This window comes from Cherax quadricarinatus, chromosome 4 (assembly GCF_038502225.1).
Source record: "Cherax quadricarinatus isolate ZL_2023a chromosome 4, ASM3850222v1, whole genome shotgun sequence".
In the NCBI taxonomy this organism is placed as follows: domain Eukaryota; kingdom Metazoa; phylum Arthropoda; class Malacostraca; order Decapoda; family Parastacidae; genus Cherax; species Cherax quadricarinatus.
Window position 1 is genome coordinate 76,153,957 of NC_091295.1, and position 25,000 is coordinate 76,178,956.

General features: G+C 39.8%; 1 protein-coding gene across 1 annotated transcript in view; it reads left to right on the forward strand.

The window, feature by feature from the left end:
* The window catches only part of LOC128684334 (transient receptor potential-gamma protein-like), a 121,940-nt gene that overhangs the window by 86,374 nt on the left and 10,566 nt on the right, over positions 1 to 25,000 (forward strand). Inside the window, exon 8 of the mRNA XM_070098376.1 lies at positions 19,591 to 19,774. Within this exon, the coding sequence (XP_069954477.1) occupies positions 19,591 to 19,774 (184 nt within the window). The remainder of the gene's footprint in view (positions 1 to 19,590; positions 19,775 to 25,000) is intronic.

Consider the following 25,000-nt stretch of genomic DNA (forward strand, 5'->3'; position numbering starts at 1 on the left):
TTCATCCCGTTTTCTTTCTGGTACCCCTCTTCCCATTTTTTCTATGGCTCATTTTTCACTCGCACGATATATTGCGTTTTTTTTCTTGTTTTTTTTTTTGTTTTGCTTCAGAATGTCTGTTTTCGTCCTTCGCTTCTTTGAATGTGCCTCTCGCTTTCTTTGTTCTGACGCCTCTGTGATCCCTAACAGCCAGGCAGCTTCCCTAGCCTTGAGCAGCTGACCAATGGCAGTCCGAGCCTGTGCCAGACCTCTTCTAACCAATAGCGATCCGAGCTTGTGCCAGACCTATGACGGTTGACCAGTGACAATTCTAGCTTGTGCCAGACCTGTGATGGTTGACCAGTAACAATCGTAGCTTGTGCCAGACCTGTGACATCTGACCAGTAGCAGCAGTACGAGCTTGTGCCAGAAATGTAACATCTAACCAATGGTAGTCCAAGCTTGTGCCAGACCTGTTACATGTGATCAATATCAGTAATAGGAATCCAAGCCTGTGTCAGACCTGTGACATCTGACTCTGTACAGGTTCGGAAAAAATAACTACTGGGAATTCAAATGATGTTCAGTGTTGAGAAGTGAACTCTACTAACCCGGACTTGGTCCAGGAGTCCACCAATAGCAGTTCAAGCTTGAACAGGGTCCGGAAACATTTAAAATGAGGATATGAACATTGTTGAGAGTTGTGAGCGTTCACCAGTGGGCGTTCAAGATTAATCTAGGCTTGTTAGTAAACAACGAAAACATTACAAAGAACAGCACAGCTGCGCTAACTGAACCATAACCTAACAAAATCTAAATAGTGTTTCGTGATGCGTTAATATTCGTTATGCTGAGTGAGTGTTGTGTTGACTTTGTTCACTCTGTGGATATGTCATGCTCTCTCTCTCTCTCTCTCTCTCTCTCTCTCTCTCTCTCTCTCTTTTCCCTCTATCTTTCTCACCCCTATATAGCTTCCTCTCATTCCTTCCTCATTCTTACTCTCTTCCCTTCTTCCCTCGTCTTCCTATATTTTCTCCATCTCTCTTGTCTGTCTACCTCTCTCCTCAGTTCTCCTTCACACACATCAGTCCGTCTCCTCTAAGCTTCCTTAATGAATATTTACATCCTAAACATTCACAAAAAATGTCTAAAAATTAATTAAAGTATGATGTCTGAGTGTTATTCGTAAGACAACTACTAAATGAACGATGGTGAATGTGCTTCCTTCTTTGGGTCACACTACATTATGGCATCAGAAGAGCACTAATAACAGAGACAGATATCTATCACCATTACGCCTCGGCATGTGCGCGTGTGTACTCACCTATTTGTGGTTGCAGAGGTCGATTCATAGATTCTGGCCCTGCCTCTTCACTGATCACTAGTAGGTCTTCTCCCTGCTACATAAGCTTATCAAACCTCGCCTTAAAACGTGTGTGTGTGTGTGTGTGTGTGTGTGTGTGTGTGTGTGTGTGTGTGTGTGTGTGTGTGTGTGTGTGCGTGTACTCATCTATTTGTGGTTGCAGGGGTCGATTCATAGCTCCTGGCCCCGCCTCTTCACTGATCACTAGTAGGTCCTTTCCCTGCTCAATGAGCTTTATCAAAGCTCGTCTTAAAACTATGTATGGTGTGTGTGTGTGTGTCACAGGACTGCATTTGTGTGTGGAAGACGTACATGTGCTTGTGTGTAACAATTCAACATCCCTTAGATGGTAATATCTCTGCACGTCTCTAGAGACAGTTAGGGTGCATATGATGATGAATGTTCTTTCTTCCTTAAATTACCCTCCTTGAGCGGGAAGCGGGCAGTGTATTACACAAATTCCAAATATATTTGTTACCCCACTGATGTCATAGCCCAGATAACATCCCACACTAACGATACATATGACAAGAAAAATTTGTATTGTCTATAGGCAGCCCAGAGCCTATCACTGTCAGATCTTCATAGCTTAAATATATGTAAATGATCGAAATATATTCTGCCAGGTAGGACAGGCAAATTTGTCTTAGGTAAATCTATGAACAGAGAAGTGGCTCTTATATCCACAATGATCCGACGTGACCCCGTGCGAGCTTACATGACATGGTACGGCCTGAAATGACCCCGTGTGATTTATGACCCAGTGTGACTTATGACCCAGTGTGACTTGACTTAGTATAACTTGACATGACCCCGTACGACTTAACATGACCCCGTTTGACTTAATATGACTCAGTGAGGCTCATGACTTGGCCCAAGTGACGATTTCTCGTGATCATTAAATATTTGATGGCTAGGAGCGTATTACTGCCCTGATCACTGACTCATCCATCCCTTATTCATTACTCACTCTCCTTAGCATGCTGACTCATGTGCCTTAACATACAGACTCAACAGAGACTCATTCATCATGATTACTCACCTCAACGATTGAATAAATTGTAATAAACGATACTGACCGCGTATAAATTATTGAATACAAAAATCATCATGAATTCCCTTTAAAGAAATAATTCCAAAACGACTAAGAAATTATATTTTTTTGAATATAATTATCATGACTCATTGTTTGTTGCTGCTGGTATTATTGTTATTGTGTGTTTCAGCTTGTATTTTTGGCCCCTCTTTCCCCTCTTACTCCCTCCCTTGCATCTGACTTTCCCCCGTCCCTCTCATTCACTCCCACCCCCTCTTTACCCTCTTACTCTCTCTTTCCCCTCTTACTCCCTCCCACTCCCTCTTTACCCTCTTACTCCCTCTTTCCCCTCTTACTCCCTCCCACTCCCTCTTTTCCCTCTCACTCCCTCCCTCCAACCCCCTATCCCCCTCTCACTCACTCCATTCCATTTCCTCTCTCCCCTCCCACTCCCTCCCACTCCCTCCCACTCCCTCCCACTCCCTCCCACTCCCTCCCACTACCTCCCACTCCCTCTCACTCCCTCCCACTCCCTCCCACTACCTCCCACTCCCCCCCTCTCTCTCCCACTCCCTCCCACTCCCTCCCACTCCCTCCCACTCCTTCCCACTCCTTCCCATTCCTTCCCACACCCTCCCACTCCTCCCCAATCCCTCCCACTCCTTCCCACTCCCTTCCACTCCTTCTCACTCCCTCCCACTCTTTCAAACTCCCTTCCACTCCCTCCCACTCCCTCCCACTCCCTCCCACTCCCTCTCACTCCCTCCCACTACCTCCCACTCCCTCCCACTCCCTCCCACTCCTTCCCATTCCCTCCCACTCCCTCCCACTCCTTCCCACTCCCTCCCACTCCCTCCCACACCCTCCCACTCCCTCCCACTTCCTCCGACTCCCTCCGACTCCCTCCCACTCCCTCCCACTCCCTCCCATTTCCTCCCACTCCCTCCCACTCCCTCCCACTTCCTCCCACTCCCTCCCACTCCCTCCCACTCTCTCCCACTCCCTCCCACTCCCTCCCACTCCCTCCCACTCCCTCCCACTTCCTCCCAACTCCCTCCCACTCCCTACCACTCTCTCCCACTCCCTCCCACTCCCTCCCACTCCCTCCCACTCCCTCCCACTCTCTCCCACTCCCTCCCACTCCCTCTCACTCCCTCTCTCCTCTTTCTACTTCTTCGTCAGTGTTAAATTTCATCTGCATAATTTTATCTGCATTTAAATATTTGTTGTATTTTACAGAGACAGCATCACAACACGGGTCAATATACAACAACACGGGTCAATATACAACAACACGGGTCAATATAAAACAACACGGGTCAATATACAACAACACGGGTCAATATACAACAACACGGGTCAATATACAACAACACGGGTCAATATACAACAACACGGGTCAATATACAACAACACGGGTCAATATACAACAACACGGGTCAATATACAACAACACAGGTCAATATACAACAACACGAGTCAATATACAACAACACGGGTCAATATACAACAACACAGGTCAATACACAACAACACAGGTCAATATACAACAACACGGGTCAATATACAACAACACAGGTCAATATACAACAACACGGGTCAATATACAACAACACGGGTCAATATACAACAACACAGGTCAATATACAACAACACGGGTCAATATACAACACAGGTCAATATACAATAACACGGGTCAATATACAACAACACGGGTCAATATACAACAACACGGGTCAATATACAACAACACGGGTCAATATACAACAACACGGGTCAATATACAACAACACGGGTCAATATACAACAACACGGGTCAATATACAACAACACGGGTCAATATACAACAACACGGGTCAATATACAACAACACGGGTCAATATACAACAACACGGGTCAATATACAACAACACGGGTCAATATACAACAACACAGGTCAATATACAACAACACGGGTCAATATACAACAACACGGGTCAATATACAACAACACAGGTCAATATACAACAACACAGGTCAATATACAACAACAGGGGTCAATATACAACAACACGGGTCAATATGAAACAACACGGGTCAATATACAACAACACGGATCAATATACAACAACACAGGTCAATATACAACAACACGGGTCAATATACAACAACACGGGTCAATATACAACAACACGGGTCAATATACAACAACACAGGTCAATATACAACAACACAGGTCAATATACAACAACACAGGTCAATATACAACAACACGGGCCAATATACAACAACACGGGTCAATATACAACAACACGGGTCAATATACAACAACACGGGTCAATATACAACAACACGGGTCAATATACAACAACACGGGGCAATATACAACAACACGGGTCTATATACAACAACACGGGTCAATATACAACAACACGGGTCAATATACAACAACACAGGTCAATATACAACAACACGGATCAATATACAACAACACGGGTCAATATACAACAACACGGGTCAATATACAACAACACGGGTCAATATACAACAACACGGGTCAATATACAACAACACGGGTCAATATACAACAACACGGGTCAATATACAACAACACGGGTCAATATACAACAACACGGGTCAATATACAACAACACAGGTCAATATACAACAACACGGGTCAATATACAACACGGGTCAATATACAACAACACAGGTCAATATACAACAACACGGGTCAATAAACAACAACACGGGTCAATATAAAACAACACGGGTCAATATACAACAACACGGGTCAATATACAACAACACGGGTCAATATACAACAACACGGGTCAATATACAACAACACGGGTCAATATACAACAACACGGGTCAATATACAACAACACAGGTCAATATACAACAACACAGGTCAATATACAACAACACGGGTCAATATACAACAACACGGGTCAATATACAACAACATGGGTCAATATACAACAACACGGGTCAATATACAACAACATGGGTCAATATACAACAACACGGGTCAATATACAACAACACGGGTCAATATACAACAACACGGGTCAATATACAACAACACGGGTCAATATACAACAACACGGGTCAATATACAACAACACAGGTCAATATACAACAACACGGGTCAATATACAACAACACGGGTCAATATACAACAACACGGGTCAATATACAACAACATGGGTCAATATACAACAACACGGGTCAATATACAACAACACGGGTCAATATACAACAACACAGGTCAATATACAACAACATGGGTCAATATACAACAACACAGGTCAATATACAACAACACAGGTCAATATACAACAACACGGGTTAATATACAACAACACAGGTCAATATACAACAACACAGGTCAATATACAACAACACGGGTCAATATACAACAACACGGGTCAATATACAACAACACGGGTCAATATACAACAACACAGGTCAATATACAACAACACGGGTCAATATACAACAACACAGGTCAATATACAACAACACGGGTCAATATACAACAACACGGGTCAATATACAACAACACGGGTCAATATACAACAACACAGGTCAATATACAACAACACGGGTCAATATACAACAACACAGGTCAATATACAACAACACAGGTCAATATACAACAACACGGGTCAATATACAACAACACGGGTCAATATACAACAACACGGGTCAATATACAAAAACACGGGTCAATATACAACAACACGGGTCAATATACAACAACACAGGTCAATATACAACAACACGGGTCAATATACAACAACACGGGTCAATATACAACAACACGGGTCAATATACAACAACACGGGTCAATATACAACAACACGGGTCAATATACAACAACACGGGTCAATATACAACAACACGGGTCAATATACAACAACACGGGTCAATATACAACAACACAGGTCAATATACAACAACACAGGTCAATATACAACAACACGGGTCAATATACAACAACACGGGTCAATATACAACAACACGGGTCAATATACAACAACACAGGTCAATATACAACAACATGGGTCAATATACAACAACACAGGTCAATATACAACAACACAGGTCAATATACAACAACACGGGTTAATATACAACAACACAGGTCAATATACAACAACACGGGTCAATATACAACAACACGGGTCAATATACAACAACACGGGTCAATATACAACAACACGGGTCAATGTACAACAACACAGGTCAATACACAACAACACGGGTCAATATACAACAACACAGGTCAATATACAACAACACGGGTCAATATACAACAACACGGGTCAATATACAACAACACGGGTCAATATACAACAACACAGGTCAATATACAACAACACGGGTCAATATACAACAACACAGGTCAATATACAACAACACAGGTCAATATACAACAACACGGGTCAATATACAACAACACGGGTCAATATACAACAACAAGGGTCAATATACAAAAACACGGGTCAATATACAACAACACGGGTCAATATACAACAACACAGGTCAATATACAACAACACGGGTCAATATACAACAACACGGGTCAATATACAACAACACGGGTCAATATACAACAACACGGGTCAATATACAACAACACGGGTCAATATACAACAACACGGGTCAATATACAACAACACGGGTCAATATACAACAACACAGGTCAATATACAACAACACGGGTCAATATACAACAACACGGGTCAATATACAACAACACGGGTCAATATACAACAACACAGGTCAATATACAACAACACAGGTCAATATACAACAACACGGGTCAATATACAACAACACGGGTCAATATACAACAACACAGGTCAATATACAACAACACGGGTCAATATACAACAACACGGGTCAATATACAACAACACGGGTCAATATACAACAACACGGGTCAATATACAACAACACAGGTCAATATACAACAACACGGGTCAATATACAACAACACGGGTCAATATACAACAACACGGGTCAATATACAACAACACGGGTCAATATACAACAACACGGGTCAATATGCAACAACACAGGTCAATATACAACAACACAAGTCAATATACAAAAACACAGGTCAATATACAACAACATGGGTCAATATACAACAACACGGGTCAATATACAACAACACGGGTCAATATACAACAACACGGGTCAATATACAACAACACGGGTCAATATACAACAACACGGGTCAATATACAACAACACGGGTCAATATACAACAACACAGGTCAATATACAACAACACGGGTCAATATACAACAACACGGGTCAATATACAACAACACTTGTCAATATACAACAACACGGGTCAATATACAACAACACAGGTCAATATACAACAACACGGGTCAATATACAACAACACGGGTCAATATACAACAACACTTGTCAATATACAACAACACAGGTCAATATACAACAACACGGGTCAATATACAACAACACGGGTCAATATACAACAACACAGGTCAATATACAACAACACAGGTCAATATACAACAACACGGGTCAATATACAACAACACGGGTCAATATACAACAACACGGGTCAATATACAACAACACGGGTCAATATACAACAACACGGGTCAATATACAACAACACGGGTCAATATACAACAACACGGGTCAATATACAACAACACGGGTCAATATACAACAACACGGGTCAATATACAACAACACGGGTCAATATGCAACAACACGGGTCAATATACAACAACACGGGTCAATATACAACAACACGGGTCAATATACAACAACACGGGTCAATATACAACAACACGGGTCAATATACAACAACACGGGTCAATATGCAACAACACGGGTCAATATACAACAACACGGGTCAATATACAACAACACGGGTCAATATACAACAACACGGGTCAATATACAACAACACGGGTCAATATACAACAACACGGGTCAATATACAACAACACGGGTCAATATACAACAACACAGGTCAATATACAACAACACGGGTCAATATACAACAACACAGGTCAATATACAACAACACGGGTCAATATACAACAACACGGGTCAATATACAACAACACGGGTCAATATACAACAACACGGGTCAATATACAACAACACAGGTCAATATACAACAACACGGGTCAATATACAAGAACACGGGTCAATATACTACAACATGGGTCAATATGCAACAACACGGGTCAATATACAACAACACGGGTCAATATACAACAACACAGGTCAATATACAACAACACGGGTCAATATACAACAACACAGGTCAATATACAACAACACGGGTCAATATACAACAACACGGGTCAATATACAACAACACGGGTCAATATACAACAACACGGGTCAATATACAACAACACGGGTCAATATACAACAACACAGGTCAATATACAACAACACGGGTCAATATACAACAACACAGGTCAATATACAACAACACGGGTCAATATACAACAACACGGGTCAATATACAACAACACGGGTCAATATACAACAACACGGGTCAATATACAACAACACAGGTCAATATACAACAACACGGGTCAATATACAACAACACGGGTCAATATACAACAACACGGGTCAATATACAACAACACGGGTCAATATACAACAACACAGGTCAATATACAACAACACGGGTCAATATACAACAACACGGGTCAATATACAACAACACGGGTCAATATACAACAACACGGGTCAATATACAACAACACGGGTCAATATACAACAACACGGGTCAATATACAACAACACAGGTCAATATACAACAACACGGGTCAATATACAACAACACGGGTCAATATACAACAACACGGGTCAATATACAACAACACAGGTCAATATACAACAACACGGGTCAATATACAACAACACGCGTCAATATACAACAAGACAGGGCAATATACAACAACACAGGTCAATATACAACAACACGGGTCAATATACAACAACACGGGTCAATATACAACAACACGGGTCAATATACAACAACACAGGTCAATATACAACAACACAGGTCAATATACAACAACACAGGTCAATATACAACAACACGGGTCAATATACAACAACACGGGTCAATATACAACAACACAGGTCAATATACAACAACACGGGTCAATATACAACAACACGGGTCAACATACAACAACACAGGTCAATATACAACAACACGGGTCAATATACAACAACACAGGTCAATATACAACAACACGGGTCAATATACAACATCATGGGTCAATATACAACACAGGTCAATATGCAACAACACAGGTCAATATACAACAACACGGGTCAATATACAACAACACGGGTCAATATACAACAACAACACGGGGGTCAATATTCAACAACATGTGTCAATATACAACAACACAGGTCAATATACAACAACACGGGTCAATATACAACAACACAGGTCAATATACAACAACACAGGTCAATATACAACAACACGGGTCAATATACAACAACACGGGTCAATATACAACAACACGGGTCAATATACAACAACACGGGTCAATATACAACAACACAGGTCAATATACAACAACACGGGTCAATATACAACAACACGGGTCAATATACAACAACACGGGTCAATATACAACAACACGGGTCAATATACAACAACACGGGTCAATATACAACAACACGGGTCAATATACAACAACACGGGTCAATATACAACAACACGGGTCAATATACAACAACACAGGTCAATATACAACAACACGGGTCAATATACAACAACACGGGTCAATATACAACAACACGGGTCAATATACAACAACACGGGTCAATATACAACAACACGGGTCAATATACAACAACACGGGTCAATATACAACAACACGGGTCAATATACAACAACACGGGTCAATATACAACAACACGGGTCAATATACAACAACACGGGTCAATATACAACAACACGGGTCAATCTACAACAACACACGGGTCAATATACAACAACACGGGTCAATATACAACAACACGGGTCAATATACAACAACACGGGTCAATATACAACAACACGGGTCAATATACAACAACACAGGTCAATATACAACAACACGGCTCAATATACAACAACACGGGTCAATATACAACAACACGGGTCAATATACAACAACACGGGGGTCAATATACAACCACACTGGACACTATACACCAACACGGGTCAATATACAACAACACGGGTCAATATACAACAACACGGGTCAATATACAACAACACGGGTCAATATACAACAACACGGGTCAATATACAACAACACAGGTCAATATACAACAACACGGGTCAATATACAACAACACGGGTCAATATACAACAACACGGGTCAATATACAACAACACGGGTCAATATACAACAACACAGGTCAATATACAACAACACGGGTCAATATACAACAACACGGGTAAATATACAACAACACGGGTCAATATACAAAAACACGGGTCAATATACAACAACACATGTCAATATACAACAACACGGGTCAATATACAACAACACGGGTCAATATACAACAACACGGGTCAATATACAACAACACGGGTCAATATACAACAACACAGGTCAACAACACACGGGTCAATATACAACAACACGGGTCAATATACAACAACACGGGTCAATATACAACAACACGGGTCAATATACAACAACACGGGTCAATATACAACAACACGGGTCAATATACAACAAACATGGGTCAATATACAACAACACAGGTCAATATACAACAACACGGGTCAATATACAACAACACGGGTCAATATACAACAACACGGGTCAATATACAACAACACGGGTCAATATACAACAACACGGGTCAATATACAACAACACGGGTCAATATACAACAACACAGGTCAATATACAACAACACAGGTCAATATACAACAACACGGGTCAATATACAACAACACGGGTCAATATACAACAACACGGGTCAATATACAACAACACGGGTCAATATACAACAACACAGGTCAATATACAACAACACGGGTCAATATACAACAACACGGGTCAATATACAACAACACGGGTCAATATACAACAACACGGGTCAATATACAACAACACGGGTCAATATACAACAACACGGGTCAATATACAACAACACAGGTCAATATACAACAACACGGGTCAATATACAACAACACGGGTCAATATACAACAACACGGGTCAATATACAACAACACGGGTCAATATACAACAACACGGGTCAATATACAACAACACGGGTCAATATACAACTACCGTGGTCAATATACAACAACACTGGTCAATATACAACAACACGGGTCAATATACAACAACACGGGTCAATATACAACAACACGGGTCAATATACAACAACACAGGTCAATATACAACAACACAGGTCAATATACAACAACACGGGTCAATATCAATATACAACAACACGGGTCAATATACAACAACACAGGTCAATATACAACAACACGGGTCAATATACAACAACACGGGTCAATATACAACAACACAGGTCAATATACAACAACACGGGTCAATATACAACAACACGGGGGTCAATATACAACAACACAGGGGTCAATATACAACAACACGGGTCAATATACAACAACACAGGTCAATATACAACAACACGGGTCAATATACAACAACACGGGTCAATATACAACAACACGGGTCAATATACAACAACACAGGTCAATATACAACAACACGGGTCAATATACAACAACACAGGTCAATATACAACAACACGGGTCAATATACAACAACACAGGTCAATATACAACAACACGGGTCAATATACAACAACACGGGTCAATATACAACAACACGGGTCAATATACAACAACACAGGTCAATATACAACAACACGGGTCAATATACAACAACACGGGTCAATATACAACAACACGGGTCAATATACAACAACACAGGTCAATATACAACAACACGGGTCAATATACAACAACACGGGTCAATATCCAACAACACAGGTCAAGGGGCCAATATACAACAACACGGGTCAATATACAACAACACGGGTCAATATACAACAACACTGGTCAATATACAACAACACGGGTCAATATACAACAACACACGGGTCAATATACCACAACACGGGTCAATATACAACAACACCGGTCAATATACAACAACACGGGTCAATATACAACAACACGGGTCAATATACAACAACACGGGTCAATATACAACAACACAGGTCAATATACAACAACACGGGTCAATATACAACAACACGGGTCAATATACAACAACACGGGTCAATATACAACAACACGGGTCAATATACAACAACACGGGTCAATATACAACAACACGGGTCAATATACAACAACACGGGTCAATATACAACAACACGGGTCAATATACAACAACACACGGGTCAATATACAACAACACAGGTCAATATACAACAACACGGGTCAATATACAACAACACGGGTCAATATACAACAACACGGGTCAATATACAACAACACAGGTCAATATACAACAACACGGGTCAATATACAACAACACGGGTCAATATACAACAACACGGGTCAATATACAACAACACGGGTCAATATACAACAACACGGGTCAATATACAACAACACGGGTCAATATACAACAACACGGGTCAATATACAACAACACGGGTCAATATACAACAACACGGGTCAATATACAACAACACGGGTCAATATACAACAACACGGGTCAATATACAACAACACGGGTCAATATACAACAACACGGGTCAATATACAACAACACGGGTCAATATACAACAACACGGGTCAATATACAACAACACGGGTCAATATACAACAACACGGGTCAATATACAACAACACGGGTCAATATACAACAACACGGGTCAATATACAACAACACACGGGTCAATATACAACAACACGGGTCAATATACAACAACACGGGTCAATATACAACAACACGGGTCAATATACAACAACACAGGTCAATATACAACAACACGGGTCAATATACAACAACACGGGTCAATATACAACAACACGGGTCAATATACAACAACACGGGTCAATATACAACAACACGGGTCAATATACAACAACACAGGTCAATATACAACAACACGGGTCAATATACAACAACACGGGTCAATATACAACAACACGGGTCAATATACAACAACACGGGTCAATATACAACAACACAGGTCAATATACAACAACACGGGTCAATATACAACAACACGGGTCAATATACAACAACACGGGTCAATATACAACAACACGGGTCAATATACAACAACACGGGTCAATATACAACAACACGGGTCAATATACAACAACACGGGTCAATATACAACAACACGGGTCAATATACAACAACACGGGTCAATATACAACAACACGGGTCAATATACAACAACACGGGTCAATATACAACAACACGGGTCAATATACAACAACACGGGTCAATATACAACAACACAGGTCAATATACAACAACACGGGTCAATATACAACAACACGGGTCAATATACAACAACACGGGTCAATATACAACAACACGGGTCAATATACAACAACACGGGTCAATATACAACAACACGGGTCAATATACAACAACACGGGGGTCAATATACAACAACACGGGTCAATATACAACAACACGGGTCAATAGACAACAACACGGGTCAATATACAACAACACAGGTCAATATACAACACGGGTCAATATACAACAACACAGGCCAATATACAACAACACAGGTCAATATACAACAACACGGGTCAATATACAACAACACGGGTCAATATACAACAACACGGGTCAATATACAACAACACGGGTCAATATACAACAACACGGGTCAATATACAACAACACGGGTCAATATACAACAACACGGGTCAATATACAACAACACAGGTCAATATACAACAACACGGGTCAATATACAACAACACGGGTCAATATACAACAACACGGGTCAATATACAACAACACGGGTCAATATACAACAACACGGGTCAATATACAACAACACGGGTCAATATACAACAACACGGGTCAATATACAACAACACGGGTCAATATACAACAACACGGGTCAATATACAACAACACGGGTCAATATACAACAACACGGGTCAATATACAACAACACACGGGTCAATATATAACAACACAGGTCAATATACAACAACACAGGTCAATATACAACAACACGGGTCAATATACAACAACACGGGTCAATATACAACAACACGGGTCAATATACAACAACACGTCAATATACAACAACACAGGTCAATATACAACAACACGGGTCAATATACAACAACACGGGTCAATATACAACAACACGGGTCAATATACAACAACACAGGTCAATATACAACAACACGGGTCAATATACAACAACACGGGTCAATATACAACAACACGGGTCAATATACAACAACACAGGTCAATATACAACAACACGGGTCAATATACAACAACACGGGTCAATATACAACAACACGGGTCAATATACAACAACACGGGTCAATATACAACAACACGGGTCAATATACAACAACACAGGTCAATATACAACAACACAGGTCAATATACAACAACACAGGTCAATATACAACAACACGGGTCAATATACAACAACACGGGTCAATATACAACAACACGGGTCAATATACAACAACACGGGTCAATATACAACAACACGGGTCAATATACAACAACACAGGTCAATATACAACAACACGGGTCAATATACAACAACACGGGTCAATATACAACAACACGGGTCAATATACAACAACACAGGTAAATATACAACAACACAGGTCAATATACAACAACATGGGTCAATATACAACAACACAGGTCAATATCCAACAACACGGGTCAATATACAACAACACAGGTCAATATACAACAACACAGGTCAATATACAACAACACGGGTCAATATACAACAACACAGGTCAATATACAACAACACGGGTCAATATACAACAACACAGGTCAATATACAACAACACGGGTCAATATACAACAACACGGGTCAATATACAACAACAGGGGTCAATATACAACAACACGGGTCACTATACAACAACACGGGTCAATATACAACAACACAGGTCAATATACAACAACACAGGTCAATATATAACAACACAGGTCAATATACAACAACACAGGTCAATATACAACAACACGGGTCAACAACACACGGGACAATATACAACAACACGGGTCAATATACAACAACACGGGTCAATATACAACAACACGGGTCAATATACAACAACACGGGTCAATATACAACAACAATATATACAACAACACAGGTCAATATACAACAACACGGGTCAATATACAACAACACGGGTCAATATACAACAACACGGGTCAATATACAACAACACAGGTCAATATACAACAACACAGGTCAATATACAACAACATGGGTCAATATACAACAACACAGGTCAATATACAACAACACGGGTCAATATACAACAACACGGGTCAATATACAACAACACGGGTCAATATACAACAACACAGGTCAATATACAACAACACGGGTCAATATACAACAACACAGGTCAATATACAACAACACGGGTCAATATACAACAACACAGGTCAATATACAACAACACGGGTCAATATACAACAACACGGGTCAATATACAACAACACGGGTCAATATACAACAACATGGGTCAATATACAACAACACAGGTCAATATACAACAACACGGGTCAATATACAACAACACGGGTCAATTTACAACAACACGGGTCAATATACAACAACACGGGTCAATATACAACATCACGGGTCAATATACAACATCACGGGTCAATATACAACAACACAGGTCAATATACAACAACACAGGTCAATATACAACAACACGGGTCAATATACAACAACACGGGTCAATATACAACACGGGTCAATATACAACAACACAGGTCAATATACAACAACACGGGTCAATATACAACAACACAGGTCAATATACAACAACACGGGTCAATATACAACAACACAGGTCAATATACAACAACACGGGTCAATATACAACAACACAGGTCAATATACAACAACACGGGTCAATATACAACAACACGGGTCAATATACAACAACACGGGTCAATATACAACAACACGGGTCACTATACAACAACACGGGTCAATATACAACAACACAGGTCAATATACAACAACACAGGTCAATATACAACAACACAGGTCAATATACAACAACACAGGTCAATATACAACAACACGGGTCAATATACAACAACACAGGTCAATATACAACAACACGGGTCAATATACAACAACACGGGTCAATATACAACAAAACGGGTCAATATACATCACGGGTCAATATACAACAACACAGGTCAATATACAACAACACGGGTCAATATACAACAACACGGGTCAATATACAACAACACGGGTCAATATACAACAACACGGGTCAATATACAACAACACAGGTCAATATACAACAACACAGGTCAATATACAACAACATGGGTCAATATACAACAACACAGGTCAATATACAACAACACGGGTCAATATACAACAACACGGGTCAATATACAACAACACAGGTCAATATACAACAACACGGGTCAATATACAACAACACAGGTCAATATACAACAACACGGGTCAATATACAACAACACAAGTCAATATACAACAACACGGGTCAATATACAACAACACGGGTCAATATACAACAACACGGGTCAATATACAACAACACGGGTCAATATACAACAACACAGGTCAATATACAACAACACGGGTCAATATACAACAACACAGGTCAATATACAACAACACAGGTCAATATACAACAACACGGGTCAATATACAACAACACGGGTCAATATACAACAACACAGGTCAATATACAACAACACAGGTCAATATACAACAACACGGGTCAATATACAACAACACAGGTCAATATACAACAACACAGGTCAATATACAACAACACAGGTCAATATACAACAACACAGGTCAATATACAACAACACGGGTCAATATACAACAACACGGGTCAATATACAACAACACGGGTCAATATACAACAACACAGGTCAATATACAACAACACGGGTCAATATACAACAACATGGGTCAATATACAACAACACAGGTCAATATACAACAACACGGGTCAATATACAACAACACGGGTCAATATACAACAACACAGGTCAATATACAACAACACGGGTCAATATACAACAACACAGGTCAATATACAACAACACAGGTCAATATACAACAACACAGGTCAATATACAACAACATGGGTCAATATACAACAACACAAGTCAATATACAACAACACAGGTCAATATACAGCAACACAGGTCAATATACAAAATCACAGGTCAATATACAACATCACAGGTCAATATAATATCTCAGGTCAATATACATCACAGGTCAATATACAACAACACAGGTCAATATATAACAACACAGGTCAGTATACAACATCGCAGGTCAATATACAACAACACAGGTCAGTATACAACATCACAGGTCAATATACAACAACACAGGTCAATATACAACAACACAGGTCAGTATACAACATCACAGGTTAATATACAACAACACAGGTCAGTATACATCACAGGTCAATATACAACATCACAGGTCAGTATATAACATCACAGGTCGGTATACAACACAGGTCAGTATACAACTTCACAGGTCAATATACAATAACACAGGTCAGTATACAACATCACAGGTCAATATACAACACAGGTCAGTATACAACAATCTGAGTACAAACTATTCTTGTACTTACAAATTCTGAAATATATGTTACAAGACTGAGTTTTGGTTTTAGGTGTGTTTATATTTTATGTGTAATTTAATTCTTTGTGTTTAAAGACGAGATTCTATGAATTTCTAGTTATTATTGAAGTGGTATTTGTAGAGATAATTATAGAGGAGTGACGTTGTTGTCTCCAAACTTTCGTTGACAAGTTAATACCAGACATGTTAGAGTTTTCTTTATTTCCTTCTGTCTTGTGTCTTAGAGAATTCTGGCTTGATCATCCCCTCCTTAGCGAGTTTTATCCAAGTGAGGAAAATGCAGGACAGACGTATCTGTTTTTTTTTTTGTGCGTTCACAAAGATGTCTTGAGACGAGGTATTTGTGAACGAGAGTTTGCATACACACACTTTCAGAAGATGTATACAGCCTCTCCTCACTTACAACGGAGTTCCTTACCTAAGACCTCGTCGGTAAACAAATTCGTCGGTAAGTAAGGAGCATACTAAAATGGTAGTGGGTTTGTATCAACCACCTTTGATATTGTTTTAATGTCACCTTTGCACCATTTATAGCATTTTTGGTATATACAGTAGTGTACTGTATATTGTAATAAGCAGAATAGAGGAAATCAGCTCTAACATAAATACTGCTATTAATACTGGCCAAAGAGCCTGTCGTAAGTCCGAGTCGTCGGTAAACGACTACGTCGCTAAGTGAGGAAAGGCTATATATGTGTGTGTGTGTATACATGTTTATATATACATCTTGTGATGGTGTGTTTAATTAACCACATATTTAAACACTTATCTTAGGAGGATGTCTGTTTAAACATAAAAAAAAGGTTGTGTCTGGCTTGGATTTTTTTTTATTGTGTTGTGTTTTTCAAAATTGTGATACTTCCTTCAGCAGTGACTTCTTGCCTTGCAAGCAGTAGTGACCAGCTTACAGCATTCATTGTCCTTGGCTTTCTCTGTCGCAATAACACAACTTTTCTTATAGATATAAAATGCCTTTTTAGTGTTTATTCTGTTAAAAGTTTATCTGTGAACGATAACATGTCAAGAAAATATAAAACACTCATGCTAGCTAACTAAAATCTGCTGCTCAAATATCTATACATCAAAGAAGAATTGTTTTACCCTTCGGCTGTTATTTTTTATTGTAACATCACGAGAATATTTAAATGACACTTTATAACACAGGTGAAAACCAACGTACTTGCAAGAACTCAATATATTGATATACAATCACTCTCCAGTCACTCCTGACGTCGAGTTTTTCTCTAACAGAGCATCATGAGGAACTTGGTGCGTCGCTACGTCACTGTAGAACAGAGGAAGGCTGAGAACCAGGGCGTCACCGAAGACGATGTCAACGAGATCAAGCAAGATATCTCGGCCTTCCGCTGCGAGCTGGTCGAGATTCTCAAGAACTCAGGGATGAACACCTCCACGGCGACCAGCACTGGTCAAGGTATTCTGCCTCGCGGTAGTAAGTTATCAACGTCCCTTCGTCTGCGTCCACGCCTGCCTCTTCCCCTGTCCAGTGTCCGACCCCAGGAGGGTGGCTGTGCTGCCATCCACCCTCAGGAAGGACCTTATGGCAGGTCCTCAAGAGTAGTTTTGTTTATCAAAACTCGAGTGTATCCCCAGTGTGCTGCTTCACACTGGTTGAAGCACCAGCGACTACCTTATTCTGTATAAGAATTACACAGTGTTAACAAAAGCTATAGTTACAGTATCATACACATGACTGGCTGCATTTATCAAGTATTGAAATGTGTAAAGCTGAGATGGGTGACTTCAGTAATGCGATAAGGATATCATCAAGTACAGTATTTCACTTTGGGTTCAGTAGATGTGAGTTAAAAGCGGGACGTTAAAGATAACTAGTATTGTAGCCTGTAAAACAGTTAAACCCAATTTTAAGATTGTGTTGAAGGATTCCCGGTGGTTTATGCCTGCTGTATGACCTATGACTCAAGAAATCGTAATGACACGATTGCAAACAAACCATACCCCCGGTCGGGATTGAACCCGCGGTCATAGAGTCTCAAAACTCCAGCCCGTGGCGTTAGCCACTAGACCAGCTAGCCACAATAAGATTCATCCAACTAGGTATATTTCTACACCATAGGAAGGTTAGCACAGGCACCACTGTGACCACAAATGCAAATTTTTACAGACGAATCTCCAGCTAGCGTGGCCGTGACGAACTCTAGCTCAAGTCCCTTCACTGCCGTCAACATGACTCAAGAAATCGTAATGACACAATTGCCAACAAACCATACCCCCGGCCGGGATTGAACCCGCGGTCATAGAGTCTCAAAACTCCAGCCCGTCACGTTAGCCACTAGACCAGCTAGCCACAATAAGATTCATCCAACTAGGTATATTTCTACACCATAGGAAGGTTAGCACAGACACCACTGTGACCACAAATGCAACGGGCTGGAGTTTTGAGACTCTATGACCGCGGGTTCAATCCCGGCCGGGGGTATGGTATGACCTATGCTTTATCTGCTTGTGCATGGGGGGTTCAGGTCACTCTTATGGTGTTCCTATTGTACAGTGAAACTTATGTGGGTTTTCCATTACATTAGTCCTGTAGTCAATCTTGGCTAATTTGCGAGGTGAAGCTGATTAGGTAATTTGTGTATTAAAAGTCACTACACAGACATACCAGAAAAATCATATCATCGATATGAGCATACAGGAACCATACAGACATTTATTTCAGAAGTTAGCGAAGCTTAAATTTTCGAACATTCACTGAGCAGTTTCAAATCCTGTACCATTATTTTTTTATGTAACCAAAGGAGCAGTGATCTCGCCTCACTCAGTGAAGGTTATGTGCTGCATCTTACAAATACACGGATAATGTAGCTTACGTGTAACAAAATATTGTTAGTCACAAAAAAGGGCCTCTAGCGCTGTGTGTGTCTCAACCGTACCGGACATAATTACTTCTTGGACAGTTGATAAGCAGCAGGTAACGTACAGTGCCACACCTGAGCTTGACATGTGGACCATGGGAGAAGCAGCTGCCATGAACGGCCACACAGCCACCCTCCTCGGCTGCCACACACACTCAAAGCCTGCAGTGTTTGTGCTGTTTGATAGTACTGCCAAACACAGGGCCTGGTGAGTGCGTTGGCTGGGTGAACACTTCTTCACAGTATGTAAGTTTCTGCCCTTCCTTCCCCTATCATCTGTCCTTAGATCTAGGGTGTTGTTGTGATCTGATGAAAATTGGTAACAGTGACGGACCTCTAGAGGAGCTAGCATCTAGTACTTGCACCACCCCAGTAGGATCCCAAGAGCGTCCTCGTAGGATAAACTACCTGCTTAACTGCTTGCTTGTAACAGCATGGATGATTGCCTTGTTCTGCATCCTCAGGTCCTACCCACATTACCAGTTACCTTTACTGTAATACTTGCCCTGATTCTCAATCACCAGTGCCTTAACACCTGCCACAATGATGAATTAACTGTACTATAAAAAGAAGTTTGTATTTCAACATCAGTTTCCACTCCCTGGTGTTCCCTGTGCAGCCAGACTACATCACACACAAAACACCTATGACCTCATGTGCTTTCCTAACATTTTGTCCTATTTACATTTTCCACATGATATTTTTCCTATAGTAACCCGTAGCTGCTTCCATCCAGAGGTTACGAGTCAATTTTTTTAGTAGTTTTCATTATTTTAGCAACAGTAGTGCACAGACCGTGGCTACCAGCCCAGCAAGTACACAAAAATATTAATGAGGTGAAAAACTGGTCCGATGTATGCGTTCGGATCCTTACGTTTTCTTGACACTAACATAAAAAATATATAAAAAGGGCATTTATCGTCTTCTCATCCACCAGAAGAATAACTTCTGTAACAAATACTACATCCTGCCAATGTCAAGTAACATCAGTGGTTCTATTTCTGAGCCAATGTAGTAGATACAGTTGCACCACTCAGCAGATGTCTACAATGAATTCACAAACTGAAGACAAAAACTGGACAATAATTTGATCCTTTCCAAAGAGAAACATCTTCCAATATAAATTTTGCTTCGCTAGTATATTTCTTGAATCATTCCAGCTCATATACTGTAACTTTTTATTTTGAAAGATTTCTAATAAATTGCCTAAGGTTAGAGACAAAATAACGCAAGGAACTGAGAGTTTGCAACGGGACCGGAATTTTAACTATGTAATTATAGCTAAGTCTGTGTCACAAGTGTAGAAGTAATCCTAGAACAGAGAGTTCTGTACCCACTTGTTCTTCTTTGCCTCTCACAACGGGATCAACAACACTTTACAGAAATAGTCTGGCAGCATCTTTCATACTTCTTTATCTCTTTCTTCAAAAACTCACCGTCTCACCTGCACACTTATACATGCATGCATGCACGCACGCAAGCACGCAAGCATGAGTGCACGCACTTACATCTGCACGTAAATATACTGGAAGTCACATGTATAAATACAGAACATTAAAAACACACACACACACAGTGACTCGACCCCTGTAACCACAAACAGGTGAATACAAATAGGTGAGTACAAACAAACACTGCGAGTATCTATGGAACAATAGTTAACCAAGACGGTTAATTACGGTCTGTACCTGGTCACTAAGACTACATGTCACCTGTTCACCACAGGTCAAAAATACTTTAATACCTAAAATAGTCATTAAACTCCCTATATATATATATATATATATATATATATATATATATATATATATATATATATATATATATATATAATAATATATATATATATATATATATATATATATATATATATATATATATATATATATATATATATATATATATATATATATATATATATATATATATATATGCAATAAGATCACAGTAAACATGTGATTTCAGAATATGCAAAACAACCACTGTGAAAGAATAGAGAAATTCCAAGCGCTTTCGTGACTACTCACATTATCATTGTTCCTTGATAATGTGAGTAGTCACGAAAGTGCTTGGAATTTCTCTATTCTTTCACAGTGGCTGTTTTGCATATATATATATATATATATATATATATATATATATATATATATATATATATATATATATATATATATATATATATATATATATATATATATATATATTTATTTATTTATATATATGCAATAAGATCACAGTAAACAGGTGATTTCAGAATATGCAAAACAACCACTCTGAAAGAATAGAGAAATTCCAAGCGCTTTCGTGACTACTCACATTATCAAGGAACTTGGTAATGTGAGTAGTCACGAAAGCGCTTGGAATTTCTCTATTCTTTCAGAGTGGTTGTTTTGCATATATATATATATATATATATATATATATATATATATATATATATATATATATATATATATATATATATATATATATATATATATATATATATATATATATATATATATATATATATATATATATATATAGGGCAATGAGGAACAACATCTTGCAGGAGTGAGGAAGAGCCAGTTGTGAGTGTGGGGGAAGTTCGTGAGGCAGTAGGTAAAATGAAAGGGGGTAAGGCAGCCGGGATTGATGAGATAAAGATAGAAATGTTAAAAGCAGGTGGGATATAGTTTTGGAGTGGTTGGTGCAATTATTTTATAAATGTATGGAAGAGGGTAAGGTACCTAGGGATTGGCAGAGAGCATGCATAGTTCCTTTGTATAAAGGCAAAGGGGATAAAAGAGAGTGCAAAAATTATAGGGGGATAAGTCTGCTGAGTATACCTGGTAAAGTGTATGGTAGAGTTATTATTGAAAGAATTAAGAGTAAGACGGAGAATAGGATAGCAGATAAACAAGGAGGCTTTAGGAAAGGTAGGGGGTGTGTGGACCAGATGTTTGCAGTGAAACATATAAGTGAACAGTATTTAGATAAGGCTAAAGAGGTCTTTGTGGCATTTATGGATTTGGAAAATGCGTATGACAGGGTGGATAGGGGGGCAATGTGGCAGATGTTGCAAGTGTATGGTGTAGGAGGTAGGTTACTGAAGGCAGTGAAAAGTGTTTACGAGGATAGTGAGGCTCAAGTTAGAGTATGTAGGAAAGAGGGAAATTATTTCCCAGTAAAAGTAGGCCTTAGACAAGGATGTGTGATGTCACCGTGGTTGTTTAATATATTTATAGATGGGGTTGTAAGAGAAGTAAATGCGAGGGTCTTGGCAAGAGGCGTGGAGTTAAAAGATAAAGAATCACACACAAAGTGGGAGTTGTCACAGCTGCTCTTTGCTGATGACACTGTGCTCTTGGGAGATTCTGAAGAGAAGTTGCAGAGATTGGTGGATGAATTTGGTAGGGTGTGCAAAAGAAGAAAATTAAAGGTGAATACAGGAAAGAGTAAGGTTATGAGGATAACAAAAAGATTAGGTGATGAAAGATTGAATATCAGATTGGAGGGAGAGAGTATGGAGGAGGTAAATGTATTCAGATACTTGGGAGTGGACGTGTCAGCGGATGGGTCTATGAAAGATAAGGTGAATCATAGAATTGATGAGGGGAAAAGAGTGAGTGGTGCACATAGGAGTCTGTGGAGACAAAGAACTTTGTCCTTGGAGGCAAAGAGGGGAATGTATGAAAGTATAGTTTTACCAACGCTCTTATATGGGTGTGAAGCATGGTCGGCCTAGGAAAGGTTGGAGAGAGGGGGTAAAGGAGGTTTTGTGT